This window comes from Sorex fumeus, unplaced genomic scaffold, assembly GCF_029834395.1.
Source record: "Sorex fumeus unplaced genomic scaffold, SorFum_2.1 ptg000014l, whole genome shotgun sequence".
Taxonomy (NCBI): Eukaryota; Metazoa; Chordata; class Mammalia; order Eulipotyphla; family Soricidae; genus Sorex; species Sorex fumeus.
Genome location: NW_026606071.1, coordinates 41,319,582 through 41,335,772, shown reverse-complemented (window position 1 = coordinate 41,335,772; position 16,191 = coordinate 41,319,582). Strand labels below are relative to the sequence as shown.

The 16,191-nt window shown below is 41.2% G+C and overlaps 1 protein-coding gene across 1 annotated transcript in view; it reads left to right on the top strand.

Moving 5' to 3' along the window:
* PAX3 (paired box 3) overlaps nucleotides 1–9,417 on the top strand; it is a 114,399-nt gene extending 104,982 nt beyond the window's left edge. Inside the window, exons 8-9 of the mRNA XM_056111765.1 lie at nucleotides 8,627–8,873; nucleotides 9,343–9,417. Of these exons, the coding sequence (XP_055967740.1) occupies nucleotides 8,627–8,873; nucleotides 9,343–9,377 (282 nt within the window). The 3' untranslated portion in view covers nucleotides 9,378–9,417. The remainder of the gene's footprint in view (nucleotides 1–8,626; nucleotides 8,874–9,342) is intronic.
* Nucleotides 9,418–16,191: the final 6,774 nt, after the last annotated feature.

The window sequence follows — 16,191 nt, the reverse complement described above, 5'->3', positions numbered from 1 at the left end:
TCATCGGTTTCTAAATATTGTTATTTGATTGAACAGTGTAGCTTTACTAAGAAGCAGGCATTCTTCTATGCGGGGGGATGGGGGGAGAGAAAGGAGAAGAGTGCCTGCCACAGGGGGTGGGGTGGGGGAGGGCTATGGGCAAGGGGGAGAGGGGAGAAAACTGGAACATTGGTGGTGGGAAATGTATACTGGTGAAGGGATGGGTGTCGGACCATTATATAACTGAAACCCAATCATGAACAACCTGTAACTGTATCTCACTCTGATTAAAAAAGAAAGTAGCTGGAGTGATGGCACAGCGGGTAGGGTGTTTGACCCGGGTTTGATTCCCAGCATCCCAGATGGTCCCCCGAGTACTGCCAGGAGTAATTTCTGAATGCAGAACCAGGAGTAACCCCTGTGCATAGCCGGGTGTGACCCCCAAAAAGAAAAAAAATAAAAAGAAAAGTAGGTATTCTAAGAAATTGGCAAAATACAAGTGGCTTCAGTTCCTCACAGTCCTGAAAGTTAAAACCTATTATTTACAGTTTAACCAAGACAGTACTTACTGCAATGGACCAATGAAACTTGGAAATATATGCACCATAAGAACCACATTTGTTTGCCATTCAAACTCTCATCATGCATTAAACATTGCCACTAGAAAAAATGTGAGCGAAGAATTAAAATAAAAAAAACAAGGATACTTATAGTTGGGTATTTTATGTACACCGGCTTTCTCTCTGGTTAGGTAAAGGTCAGTGGTGCCCGGTCTGTAACTCTTGGCATGGGTGAGAAGGTCAGGATATTTACCTAAGAGAAACTTCTGCCTTCAGGCAACTTCCCTCTTACAGCTTTCAAACAGACAGGGCTCAAAATCTAATTATTTAGATGCTAATCAACTGCAGGATAATTCCTAAGGCATTCGGATCTGAAGAGAACATTTTCAGGAAAGTTTCCTCTGTTCAAATTTAAACTTTCAGCCTCTAAAGATCCAGTCCTTGAAATGGAATCATTAGGTAATTCCAGCAGCGCTCAGCCAGCCACACTGACCAAACACGTTTGGAAAAAAATGTTTGAATATTTTGGTTCTGAGTAAATGATATACACATTAAAATATATGTGTGTATAATGTATACATAGCTGGTAGACTTCGTGAAAGAAGGGAAGTTAAAAAAATAACACTCTAACCCTTCTTATTATGCAAAGCTGATATTTAGTCGGTTTTAAAGAAAACAATATTATTAAATGTTAAAGCTGAAAACATCTGATTACTTAAAAGCAAAAAAAGGGAAATAAGGACATGAAACGGGATTCCTACTAAGGAAAAATGAAGAGTCTAAATGCATAATGTAATTTGCTAAATCATCTTAGATTTTTGATTAGCTTTGAGCACTTTCAACTGACAGCATAACAACACTTATGCCAAGAGAAATATTTTCCAGACACATTGTTTTAAATGTAAATCTTAATTTGGCTCAGGGTTTTTTATCTTTTATATTTAACCTTACAATAGGAAAAATTAAGCAATTGTAAAGAGTTAGCTGTTCCTGAACCATATAATCTTCCAATCAAGATATAACCAACCTATTTGGAATTCTGAAACTCGAGAATAAGCTTAAAGAAATCTTCAGAAAATGTCTCTATTTTTTTGTTGGTGTCGATGCTCTTTTGGAGGGGAGAAGGCATAGCTGGAGGTGCTCAGGGCTTAGTCCTCCTGACTCTGAGCTCAGGGATCACTCTTAAATAGGTGACTGGAGAACAGGCTTGGAGCTGTACCCACTGACTTTGCTTTTAAAAGGTTATCCAAAGGTTAAAGAAAATTGGGGCTGGAGTGATAGCACAGTAGGTAGGATGTTTGCCTTGCACACAGTCAACCAGGGTTCGATCCCCAGCATCCCATATGGTCCTCCAGCACTGCCAGGTGTGAGAGTGCAGAGCCAGGAGTAACTTGGCAGGTGTGACTCAAAAAGCAAAAAAAAAAAAAACAAAAAAACCATTATCCTCCCGTTGTTCATCAATTTGCTCGAGCGGGCCCAGTAATCTCCATCGTGAGACTTGTTGTTACTGTGTTTGGCATATCGAATGCGTCACGGGAAGCTTGACAGGCTTTGCCATGCGGGCAAGATACTCTGGGTAGCTTGCAGGGTTCTCCGAGCGGGGCGGAGGAATCGAACCCAGCTTGGCCGGGAAAAAACAAAAGCAAAAAAAAAAAGGAAAATGTTTTTGTAAAAAGTAAAAATATATACATTTTCTTTTGAAGGACGGGGTTGGGCCACATGCGATTCTATGCTTAGTAGTGGTTCCTCATGGTGCTGAGTTAGGGTTGGGGATGAAACCAGGGTCATCCTTGTTGCAAGATAAGCACCTTACCTCCTGTACTATCTCTCTGGAGCTGTTTTTTTTGTTTTGTTTTCTTTTGTTTTGTTTTGTTTATTGGGCTGCACCCGGAGGTGCTCAGGGCTTCCTCCTGTCTCCATGTTCAGACATCATTCCTGGCGGTGCTCTGGGGACCATACGAGGTGCCAGGGATTGAATCCAGGTCGGACATATGCAAGGAAAGCACCTTGCCCTTGCTTGTTTGTGTTCAGTTCCTAACTGGCATTAACTGAAAATGTGACCCATGTTCCATGGACAGCACCATATAACCCTTAGTCTATTTTTTCCCTTTTGAAATGGTTTGTGAAGATCAAGCATGTGCATTTCCCCCTCAGGTCCTAAGTTAAAAACAAAGAAGCAAACAGCAATAATAACCCACAGGCAATAAATCCCAGTCCTGCAAAAAAAAAAATTACCTTGCTTGGGAAGGAGTGGGCTGGGGGGAACCCCACTTTGCAACAAATGAAGATTTTATTTTAGGCTTTGAATTACAAATTGCTGTAAGAGAAGCATATATAAAGGAAATCCTGACAATACTCTTAAAAAGAAAATATGACAGGAAGACATTCCATACTCATACTGGGGGAGTTCTAAGAGAGGTTCCTTTACCAACTTCTTTTGTACAGCAAAAAGAAATTTCCATAGCTTCCCTTGAACCACATGAAATACAAAAATAACTTTGAAAGGACATACATGAAAGTGTAATGGGACCCTTCCATTGAGATTTGAGGTTTTAAATTATGTTAGGAGAAAGTAATGCATTGTGTATTGATATATTCACTGTATATTTTCCATCCCAGATTTCCTCCTTCTTATTTTATTCTATTTTTGTTTTATATCTTATATTTTATTTTACTTAATTTTACTCTTATACTTATTCCTATGCACGGAGCCATATGACTCCTATGGGCTGGAGTGATAGCACAGCGGGTAGGGCGTTTGCCTTGCACACGGCCGACCCGGGTTCGATTCCTCTGTCCCTCTCGGAGAGCCGGGCAAACTACCGAGAGTATCCAGCCCACACAGCAGAGCCTGGCAAGCTCCCCGTGGCATATTTGATATGCCAAAAACAGTAACAACAAGTCTCACAATGGAGACGTTACTGGTGCCCGCTTGAGCAAATCGATGAACAACAGGAGGACAGTGCCACAGTGCAGTGCTACTTATTCCTAAATGTTGACCTACTAAATTATTTTTTAATTGTTAACTTAGAGGGTTTAATGAAAAAGTTTTTAATTGAATCACCATGAGATGTAGAGTTACAAAGATTCCCATGATTGAGTTTCAGTCTTACAGTGCTCTAATAGTTATCCCTTCACTAGTGCACATTTCCTGCCACTAGTGTTCCCAGTTTCCCTCCTGCCTGCTCCCCCGACCCCTCTACCCTCACCCAGCAGCCTGTGTCTGTGACAGACACTCTCTCTCTCTCTCTCTCTCTCTCTTTCATTCTTATTTTCCTCTTAGGCACTGTAGTTTGCAATACTGTTACTAAAAGGTATTGATAATGCATATCACTTTACCACCTTTCAGCACTCAGTTCTTGTCCAGAACGATCTTTTCCAACTATCATTGTTACAGTGGTCCCTTCCCTGTCCTGATTACACCTCTGCTCCCACCTACCCTTTTGTGGAAGCTTCCTACAATGGACTAGTCCTCCTGGTCCTTGTTTCTACAGTCTTTGGCTATTATTCTCAAACTATGGTGTTTTTTTTTTAACATCCCACAAATGAGAGTGTTTGTCCCCCTCCCTGTGACTCACTTTACTCAGCATAATACTCTCCATGTCCATTCATGTATAAGCAAATTTTATGACTTCATTTAACCTAACAGCTGCATAGTGTTCCAATTATGTAGATATACCATAGTTTCTTTATCCAGTCATCTGTTTTTGGGCATGAGTTGTTTCCAGATTCTAGCTATTGTGAATAGTGAGGGTGTGAACATATGAATGCAGATGGCTCTTCTGCACTGTGTTTTTTTGGCCACTCAGAAGTATATTTTCCAATAAAAAATTTAAATTAGAAGTTACAAACAAGCTGTGTATTTCTTAAATGTTCTAAATGTGAAATACTGACATAATTTTAATTTCAGACTAAACACCGGGAAAGATTAGTACATCTTTCCCCATCCTTAGACAATTCTTAAGAAATCAAATGCAATTTCAATCTGTGACCCTCTCAGGAGAAATAAGAAATTGTGGGTGAAGGTCTATCTCTTACTCTTTATCAGTGAAGGCAAAGATAAAGGATTTCTCCTTTTCTTTATTTCTTCTCACTGACCATCCCAAATATTGAGCAGCAGAGCTAAGGACAATTGCTAAAGCTGTCACTAGCTTTCTCTAATGTCACAATGACCTTACTGACCAGAAGATTCAACAAGTCTCTCTTCTGCTTCGTTCACCCAGCATCTATCCTTATAGCGTAGGCCATGGCCTGGGTTGTCTAAAGGACACCGTGTCCTGGAACTTTGGAGAAAATATCTTTCTAATGTCTAGAATATGGCCCTGATAGATAGGTATGTATCTTCTTCCCCTGCCCTCCAAAAGAAATATTGGAAGTATCTTGTTCTACAGTGCTAATCATTTTCAGCAACCACAAGAACTTGCTACACAAACGTTATCAGCTGAATTTTGCTTATGGGAGGGGCTTATTTCTTCTTGTATAGGATCTCCATGACTTTTTCCATCATGGACAAAGTTATTGTTATCCTAAGCAAGCAAGAAACGTATGGCAGATAATTGAATGAAAGATTATCACAGAAATGTATGTTGTAGCTCACGGAAGACTGTTTTTTTTTTTTTTTTTTTTTTTGCTTTTTGGGTCACACCCGGCGATGCTCAGGGGTTACTCCTGGCTCATGCACTCAGGAATTGCCCCTGGCGGTGCTCAGGGGACCATATGGGGTGCTGGGAATTGAACCTGTGTCGGTCATGTTGGCTGCGTGCAAGGCAAACGCCCTACCCGCTGTGCTATTGCTCCAGCCCCACGGAAGACTGTTTTTAAAAATATTTTATTAAAGTACTATGATTTTCAAATTTATTCCATATTTGAGTTTTAGACATATAGTGTTCCAACACTGATTCCATCACCAGTGTCAACTTCCCTCCTGGCTGAGCTCTAGGATCACTACTGGTGGGGCTCAGAGAATCACATGGGGTGATAGGGATTGAACCAAATACACCCTATGCAAGGCAAGTCCCTTAGCCCTGTTCTATCTATCTGGAAGCCTCTTAGCCCTGCACTATCATCATGGCTCTTTGAAGGTGATATACTATGTCCAGTTTCAAGTTAGTATCTACATTCAGGACACTATTAATTTGCAATATATTTTGCAGGGCACTATTAATTTAGATTATGTTTTCTCTTTATCCATAACTGCTGGATATTTTCTTCTCTGTAAGAGGTTGATGCTCCCCCTGCCCCATTATCTTTTCCATTTTATCAAAGTCACACTTCTTATATCTTAATTTTACCTATTCTTTCTTTCCCCTTGGGCTGGAGCAATAGCACAGCAGGTGGGGGGGGGGGGCGTTGCCTTGCATGTGGCTGACCCAGGTTCGATTCCTCCATCCCTCTCGGAGAGCCTGGTGGCAAGCTACCGAGAGTATCCTGCCCATATGGCAGAGCCTGGAAAGCTACCTGTGGCATATTCTATATGCCAAAAATAGTAACAACAAGTCTCACAATGGAGACGTTACTGGTGCCTGCTCGAGCAAATTGATGAACAATGGGAGGACAGTGCTACAGTTCTTTCCCCTTAGGCAAATACATGGAGAGACACCCCTTGATTTGAGAAAAGTGTATTTGGGCCAGAACAATCATTGACTCTTCTGATTAATAAGAGAAATTTTTGGTTGTAGTATTTAATAAGTATATGGAAATTAATGTAGCACAGCACCCAGGGATATATTCTGGGTTAGGGGGCTGGAGCGATAGCACAGTGGGTAGGGCGTTCGCCTTACACGCGGCCAACATGGCCGACCCGAGTTCGATTCCTCCGCCCCTCTCGGAGAGCCCGGCAAGCTACCGAGAGTATTCGATATGCCAGACACAGTAACAACAAAGTCTCCAATGGAGACGTTACTGGGCCCGCTCGAGCAAATCGACGATCAACGGGAGGGCCTTTACCTTTACCTTTATGTACTAATGTTTAAAATAGGAAAATGAGGTAATCAACACAAAACTATGATGGGTAGGATCCTACAAGAGTCAGCTGTTCTGCAGAATTTTTATTCTCTTCTTTGATTAATCTCAGTCAACCCCAAATTCCCAACGCGATTCTTTTAATTGGGGGAATGGTGGTGGAGGTATAATAAATCATTTGAAAAGATTGAGGGGAAAAAGGTAAAGGTAAAGGTAAAGGCCCTCCCGTTGATCGTCGATTTGCTCGAGCGGGCCCAGTAACGTCTCCATTGGAGACTTTAAGATTCCCCTCAATTTCACTCCTGAACTCAAGGAAATTCAGACGTTGGGTATTAAGCTGTTTTTCGCACTTCTTTTCCCCAATTTTGTATTTCCACACAGTAACTCAAATGAGGACAAGAAAGTGGAGAAATAGGGACTTTGAGGAAAGAGAAGGACCATCAGTAGGGAATAATGTGGAGGAAGAAAGGGGTCTCCAGAGGAGGAGTGAACGAGCACGCTCTCCCTCCTCTCCTCTGCCCTCTCGCTCAGCTTGTCTCTGGGGGATAATTGAAGATGGATCAGTTTAAAGCTGTATTTCAGGAAGATTTTGTTTAGCTATGAGGATTATGCAAACCCTTCCCGAAGGGGGTTGTGGTGGCCTCATTGTTTTTGGAATCTAATTTCGGCAGCTTTCTGGGATGTGAGACGCTCTCCTCCCTCCTGCCTTGCTGGGACCCCAGGACCCAGGATTCTCTTGTCTGAATTTCTATCCTGACCAGCAGCTCAAGCCTCAGCTTCAAGGGTCAGGTTTCACTTCTGCCTCCTCTCTCGCTCTTACTTGTACACTTTCATCTCCATCTGCTTCAGACTCCCCCACAAGACAGCAGGACCAATAGGGTGAGGGTGTGCAGTTGTGTGTCTCAACATTTAATGACTTTGTAAAGCAGGTTGATCACTTCTGGGGGCTCTTCTCTTAGCCCTGGATCTCTTCCGTGATTGCTTTCTGAGCTCTGCCTCTGCATTGTCTGAAGTTGAAGAAAAAAAAATCACTTTCTTGTTCATGTGGCAGTTCTCCAGCTGCAAAATTAATTATCCACTTACTTCCATCGCAGGCTGTCGTAAGGGTCAGTGAGCTTGAGTTTGTGAAACATGTCAGTGTGCTAATCTGAAAGTTGTTCTATTATTACAAGATTTTTTGTTTAACTTTGTCTCGCTCTCCAAGGTTATTTACAAAACTCAATGGGCTTTCTATAGTATGTTTGCATTTGTGGTTTTTCTTCTTTTTTTAACACTTCTTCTATAGGAAACCTTTGTTTTGAGAGGAAATTAAAGGACAGGTAATAGAGGAAGTTACTTAAAGAATTGTTAAGCATTTCCTATGATTACTTATTCCCTAATTCATACCAAGCTCTATATTAGGTGCTGGAAATATAAAGATGAGTCAATTATTCCTTTCAAAATTCTCACAATTGGAAGCAGGTGTCTGAACTGAAGAGTTCATAGTGGGAGGCCCGAGTAAAGTACAGGGGTGCATCATAATTATTTCTAATGATTGTGGGTGGTCAAGATAAAGAGAGGAACTTTCTTGAGAAGAACTTGATGAAAACATAGAAATCTCAAAGTACACAAGAAAGCTTCATATAGATTTGCTCTGATTCAAAAAGAAAAATTTAAGCAAACGTTTGTTTAAAACTATTTGTGAAACTTTGAGGCATATGATTAGACATTATTCCATATGAGTCTATACAGTTTCTCTTCCCTCTACCCTTGTGTCCCTTTGTCCTTCCTTCCTTTCTCTTCTTTGAAATCCTACTCTGATTTTATCTTTAAGAGTATGAGTATACCCTCTCTTTTCCTGCCCCCAACCTTTCTTCTTTTCATTTTCCCTTTTTCCTCTGTCTTCGCCCCCCTACTCCCCCCACCCCCAATTTTCTGTTTTCTGAAACTGTAGTCAGATGTTATCATTGGGCATGATGTAATAACTCTGCCACTTTGAATTGAAGTCTCCATCATCTGGAAAAGTCTTTAAGAGAGGATTTCTAAATAACTGAAAATTAGACTTTTCTAGTTATTCCTTCAGCTACAGGCAATGATCTGGTCCTCCCTGAATTCTAACTGCTTTCAAATATGCCTATTTATTTTAGGTAATGGGACTCCTGACCAACCACGGTGGAGTTCCCCATCAGCCCCAGACTGATTATGCGCTCTCTCCTCTCACTGGGGGCTTGGAACCTACCACCACGGTGTCAGCCAGCTGCAGTCAGAGACTAGACCATATGAAGAGCTTGGACAGTCTGCCAACTTCTCAGTCCTATTGTCCACCCACCTACAGCACCACAGGCTACAGTATGGACCCTGTCACAGGCTATCAATATGGGCAGTATGGACAAAGTAAGCCTTGAACTTTCTAGGGGGCACTTATTTCTGGAAGGGTGAAAACTCTTACGTCTTCTTTGAGAAAGAGGAGGAGGAGACTTGATAAAACTTCACATCCTAGAATGGATTTTGTGGATAGGGACCTCTGGTGTAATTGTTTTCTTAACTGATGTCAACAATATCTTGCGGTTATTAATTGCTGAGACATGAATCTTGATTGCCGGGAGGTAAAACACAAGGTTGGCCAAAATGAAATAACCCTTGGCATTAGAAACACATGTTCTTAATGAGGTCAGCTCAAGGATCATATGGGGTATAATCCTAAGGACACAGAGTTGTGTCAAACTTGTCTCAAGAATAAAAATATTAGTCTCAATCCTTTGATACCAGGGTATTAAATATGACATTGTCAGCCTGTAGCTGATTTTACCTCTCACTGTGAGTTGTCCCAGCTTGACCTAAAGCTGTGTGTGTTTCCTTACAGGTGCCTTTCATTATCTCAAACCAGATATTGCATAAGTGAACTGTCCACTTGGAGCTCAAACTGACCCTGTTTCCGGTCTCCACAGCCTAGACATGAAGAATCTTCTCAGAGAGAAAAAAAAATCACCCTTTTGAGGAGGGGGCAGTCTCGGCAGGAGACAAAGGAGAGATTGATTTTCTTCCTCCATTAGTCAGTATCCAGTTCTTCTGAACATGTTGGACTAAAGTAGTGGGTACAAGGAAGACCCCAAATAATAAATGACAAATACAACATTCTAAGGTGATGGTTGAAACATGGCTAGGTATCTAAATATCCCAACTCTTTACTGTTGATGATCAAGGAGCTAAAACATTCCGTGTGTGTGTGTGTGTGTGTGTGTGTGTGTGTGAGAGAGAGAGAGAGAGAGAGAGAGAGACAGAGAGACAGAGAGACAGAGACAGACAGAGACAGACAGAGAGAGACAGAGATTTATTTGGATAGGTTTGGGCAAGCCGAATGTCCAAAAATATAGTCAGAGAACACTTGGCAGTATAACATGTTGGACAACGACGCTGACACTCAACATTGAAACTGCTCACTTTCATGAAGCAGGAATGGGGGAATCCTTGACTTGCACACACTGGAAATTGGTATAGAAATGAATGCCACCATTTTTTTAGGAAGTTAGATTAGATGTAAAGGACCTCCCCAGTAAATTATTTGTTATCTTGTCCTCATTTGTATTCCGGTTGTCAATCAATGTCCCGGATGGACCAGTCTTGCCAACAGGATACGGGCTAGCAGGAAGAAAAGCTTGTTTTCTTTCCCTGTAGGAGAGCAGAGGGTGATGTGTTCCCCATTTCATTTTCATTTGGAAGCCGACCTGGAGCAGGGGAGGGAGGGGTGCAACTCTCAGTGTGCAATACCGCGTACCTCACCTCTGCTTTGGCAATGGTCAAGGCCAGGTAAACAGAGTCAGAGCTATATTTTTGCAGGTGCTTTATTTTTGCAGCCCGGGATTGATTACGGCAGAATGCAGTGATGCTCGGCTTTGGCTGACAGCCCACCCCCTCTTGGCTCCATTTGATCAGAGACCACGTTGGCGAAGAATGCTTTTTAAAATACTGACGTTTACATTATTTCCCTTTTCTAGGAAAGGCAGGGCAAGAGCAGGAATGTCCACGTGTCCCGCATGTACTTTTAAATTATACAATGATATCCAATATTAAAAGGTGATAGGACTGAGGTTTACATAACGTTTGTGTGGTGACATTTTAGAATGTCAATAAATTTGTGTTTTGCGATGTAAAGAGGAACAAGAAGGTGGAAGGCAGTGTTATTTATTTCTTTCTATTCTTGGAACCATGAATGAGGTAGGCACAAATACATTCCTTTTAGAGTTAAGAACTAGGATGTAGTGAGTTAGTGAGACTAGACGTAGTACCGAGTGTAGTTCCTACGATGGTGGTGGATAAGGAGAAGTGCTTTCTCCATGTTGCAGCCTCAACCAACAACAATGTGTTGTAAAAATGTCCTTCATGTAAAAAATGCAGTAAATATTTACTATTTATAATGAATAAACAGTTATGAAACCTTGTCTACGCTGCTTTTTTTGGGGGAGCAAACTTGAAAATGGGGATCCCATACAAAAATCTCCTTCCCTCCCTTCTAATAGTGCCGAGATGTTGATGTGGAGAAATACTGTTCCCCAGCCCACAATTGTTTCTCTCGAAAAAACCTGGTTGTGGACGCTTCTAGGAATGAAGTTCGTGCTTTCAGATATTTGGTGACTAGAAAAGACCCTCGGGTTCATCTTCTGCTCGGTTTGATTTTCTCAGCTCTTTTAAATCTTGCTGTCACTGAAAAGCATGCCTCTTTCTAGATGACTTCATTCATTCATTATTGGAGATCATCCATTCTCTCCGATACTCACGGGTACTGGACTTTTTAGTTGTCAACACTCATTACTTTGAAGTTCAGTTTTCATTTTAAAAGGTTCCCTTGGTGTCAGGAGAGAGCTGAATTGGTTCAAAGTTAAGGGCGGACTTAGCATGCAGGAGCAGCAGGTTTTTTTCTTTTTCTTTTTTCTTTTTTTTTTTTTTTTTTGTCTTTTCGGTCACACCTAGCAATGCTCAGGGGTCACTCCTGGCTCTGCACTCAGGAATCACTCCTGGTGGTGCTCGGGAGAACATACGGGATGCCGAGGATGGAACCCAGGTCAGCCGCGTGCAAGGCAAACGCCCTACCCACTGTGCTATCACTCCGGCCCATGGAGCGGCAGGTTTAAGGATGGAGCACTGCACCGTCCCTCAAGCACTACTTGGAGTGACCTTCAAATTCTGCACTGAGAGTAACATCCACGCAACACTAGAGCAAAAAAAAAAAAAAAGAGAGAAACAGAAAGATAAAAAGCTTTCCTCACTTTTCACGAAAAACTACTAGCCATTTCATTCGTTTCTTTTTCCTTCTACTCCAGCTCTCCTTTCCACTTTCCCTACTTCCCTTTTCTCCTTTAAGACTTAACACCCAAATATGCTATGTATTAGGGAAATATTTCTAACATAGTAGATGAAGGAGAGGAGTGCAATAAAGCAGGCTATTGTTCTTACTGGGTAAATAATTATAAAAGGCCATTTTTTTTTTTTGCTTTTTGGGTCACACCTGGCCATGCTCAGGGGTTACTCCTGGCTCTGCACTCAGGAATTAATCCTGGCGGTGCTCAGGGGACCATATAGGATGCTGGGAATCAAACCCGGGTTGGCCGCATGCAAGGCAAATGCCCTACCCTCTGTGCTATCACTCCAGTCCCAATAAAGGCCTTTTGAGGTCCATGACTGCAAGGCCTTATTTTGTTCTCCAATTCTAATATGAGGTCTGTCACTGACTCACTTTTTTCTTCCTTCCTTCCTGCCTTCCTTCCTTCCTTCCTTCCTTCCTTCCTTCCTTCCTTCCTTCCTTCCTTCCTTCCTTATCTCTCTCCCTATCGCTCTCCCTTCCTTCCTTCCTTCCTTTCTTTCTTTCTTTCTTTCTTTCTTTCTTTCTTCTTTCTTTCTTTCTCTCTCTCCTTCCTTCCTTCCTTCCTTCCTTCCTTCCTTCCTTCCTTCCTTCCTTCTTTCTTTCTTTCTTTCTTTCTTTCTTTCTTCCTTTCCCTCCCTCTCTTTCTTTCTTTCTTTCTTTCTTTCTTTCTTTCTTTCTTTCTTTCTTTCTTTCTTTCTTTCTTTCTTTCTCTCTTTCTTCCGGTGGTTGAAGTTTATTTAAAGCTGCCCACAGGTAAACTGAGATTTGAGTCCAAGTAGCTGGATTCCAGAGCCCATGAGTTTGTACTTCTCTATTCTCCCAAGTCCAGGCTAGTATGAGAAAGCCTTATTATGGCCACATCTATGTCCAATTATGCAGCAACTAGCCACACCTATTGACATTTAATTTAATTAGAAGTAAAATTAGAAAGTCAGCTTCCCAGTAGCACCAGATATGTTTCAAGTGTGCAATAGTCACATGTAACTGAGCTAGGTACCATATATAGATTGAGAACATTTCTCTTTTTGGGTGGGTGGAGGGGCACACCTGACTGTGCTCAGGGCTTATTCCTGACTCTGTTCTAAGAATTATCCCTGGCAGGACTTAGGGAACCACTGGAGATCAAACAAACCCAAGTCAGCCATGTTCAAGGCAAGCCCTTTACCTGCTATACTGTCTCTCCAGCTGGGGAATATTTCTATCTTTGCAGAAAGTTTGACAGGTCAGCACTCATCTAAGGAATATGATTTTATCTTTTAAAAACACCCAAATGGGGGGGGTTGGCAGAGAGAATGTACAGGGTTTGGGCCCTTGTCTTTTTATTTTATTTTATTTTTTTAATGTATCACTGTGAAGTACAGTTACAGACTTACAAAATTTCGTACTTACTTTTCAATCATGCAATGATTGAGTACCCATCCCTCCACCAGTTAGGCCCTTGTCTTTTATGCTGGGGATCCCCCTTTGAACCCCATCATCACCTATGGTCCCTCAAGTACTGTCAGGAGTAATTCCTGAGGACAGAGACAGAAGTAAGCCCTGAGCACAACAGGGAGTGACACCCACACAAGCAAAAACAACTCCTACCTTCCCTACACACACACACACACACACACACACACACACACACACACTTAAGTGTATAAAGTGAAGATTTACAAATTATTTAAATTGAATCTCTTTTTAGCTCACATATGTACCCCATTGCCCCGTTTTATATTTTCAATAGTTTTTTATTTTTTATTTATTTTTAAAAAATTTTATTAGTGAAACACCATGAGGTACACTTACAAATTTTTGTGCTTGGGTTTCAGTTATACAGTGATCCAGTACCCATCCATTGCCCTTTTTAAGACAGTTATCAATGACGAAAATCGTATCTGAGGAAAGAATGATAATGATTTCTGAACATGCACTTTTGCTATCTTGTCTAGTTCTCACAAGATCCCAAAGTGAGCATTTACAGAGTAAATGAACTGAGGTCCAAAGTTGTTCATCAGTTTGGCCAAGGTTGCATATAATCAGATAGAGCAGAAGCAGGCTTTGACTTCAGCTCACATTCGTGGTGGAACCTGCTTTGAAAAAGGCTCCTTGTGATACTCACTTCAGTGACCAGGTTATGCTGTCATTGAAACTCAAATTGAAACTCAATTTGAAAACGTCATTCAATTCAATTTGAAAACTTCTTGAAACTCAAGTTGAAGATAGGCACTTGAAAAAAAAATCACTTTCTTCCAATGCACAAGAGAAATACCACCAGGATCTGGAATTACATAACAGGAATGTATCTTTCATGTCATTTTCCCTCCTGATCTCAGATCTTGCCATGCATGCTTTGTATCTGTTTGATAGAGTTCATAGCCATATCTCTGCATGCCTGCTACCTAAGTTGCTCTGCTCATATTTCTTATGCTAAAACCCTCTGTAAATAATTTCCCCCCAACTCTGTGTGTGTGTGTGTGTTGATTCCATTTCCTGTAGATCTGTCTTCTTCTAATGCTCACCCCAGCTGGGGTCTCTACTCTCCTGGCATAAGCAACCAGCATTCAACTGTACTTGACCCCTATTGTGAGCAGAGGTGCTCCCCTTTGTCCACATAATTGCATAATTGAATTTGGAAAGTTAAAAATAAAAGCTGAAAGTAAAATGATTAAGTAATGAATGTACTAATGTTAACTACTCAGTCATTTCTTGGCAGCTGTTTTCCTGGGGAAAAACATATTTGCATTTGTGCTGGAAACAAACATTTTATTTTAGTCCCTTAATTATCTCAATTTGGAAATGTATTTTCCCATATGCTTGCATATTGGGGATCATCCTTTGATAGAAGGGATATTCCCTAGTGCTAGCGTGATGGAACCAGTGTAAAAAAATATGTCACTGGCTCATGGTTGTTGGCATAGAGTTTGATCTGCGATACGGCATCAATTAATGTCCTTTGTATGGACATGGTCTAGAAGAAAGAAATCTCTGTTAGGGACTTGAGTCCCAACCATTATGAATAAATAATTTTGGTATTCAATTCATGGGTAAGGAGAACAGCTGTCAAACATGGAGACAAAACAAACAAGCAGCAGCATTTTTTTTTTTTTAGTGAAACACCATGAGGTAGACTTACAAATTTTTGTGCTTGGGTTACAGTCATACAATGATCAAGTACCCATCCGCAGCAGCATCTTTTATACAAAGAAGTCCACAAGGTCTTTCTCAACCATAGATCCCACTCTTGGATCTGGAATCAGGGTTAGATGTTATGTGGGAGGAAGGGAAGAAACAGAACTGGGCTTGGATTTCTTGCCAAATGCTAGTGATGTGAGACAATTCTTTTTTTTCTCAAGTTCTACACTTTGGTATTGCTATTACCTTTCAGGTGCTTAGTATTTGTTACTCAGTACCTGCTTGCTGAACAAATGAAAAAATACATGACTAAGAAGTTCTACAGTTCCCAAATAATCTGAAAAAAAAAAAACCAAAAAACATAACAAAACGTAATCTCAAGGATGTGTGAATTGGAGTTGACACACCATTTCTTAAGTCAAAGAGAGAGAGAGAGAGAGAGAGAGAGAGAGAGAGAGAGAGAGAGAGCGTGCAAAGACAGCCATTCCCTGTTGCTGTGTGAGGGTGTGATGGCTTCTTCTGTTCATAGTTCTGCTCATGTTCCCCTTCTGAAGAATAATAGAGATCCCCGTGTCTCCGTGACGGGTCTGATATTACAATAATCTCAGGTGTTTGGAGAAAAGAGCACATCTCATATGAAAGCAATCATACAGGTTGTGTTGAGAGAGGGTTAGAGCAAAGCCTTAGGAGGGAGTGGGAGGAAAAGAGCCTAACAAGTCATGTGAAAAAACACATTTAAGCTATTTCTAAATGATACAGGCAGCATAAGGCAGTGATTTCTTGGATTCACAACTGGGAGGATTAGATCAAAAAAGGGAAATGTCCAGTTGATTTATTGCTTTGAGCACTGGTTCTCAAATAATCTGCAGCTAGATCTTAGCACTTCACTCAAAATTCACAGAAACGTATGCAGGGAGGGTTGACCAAGCGAAAGCTCAGAGATACGCATTTGGCTTCATGGAAATCATGGCTATACTTTTTTTTTTTTCAAATTGAATCACCGTGAGATACAGTTGCAAAACTTTCATGCTTGAGTTTCAGTCATACAACGGTCCAACATCCATCCCTCCATGAGTTCATATTCTCCACCACCAATGTCCCCAGTATTATCTGCCCCCCTTTTTCAACCCTCCCCTTGCCTTTATGGCAGAAAATTTCCCCTCATATTCTCTCTACTTTGGGGCATTATAGTTTGCAATATAGATACTGAGGGGTATCGTGTTCGGTCCTTTATCT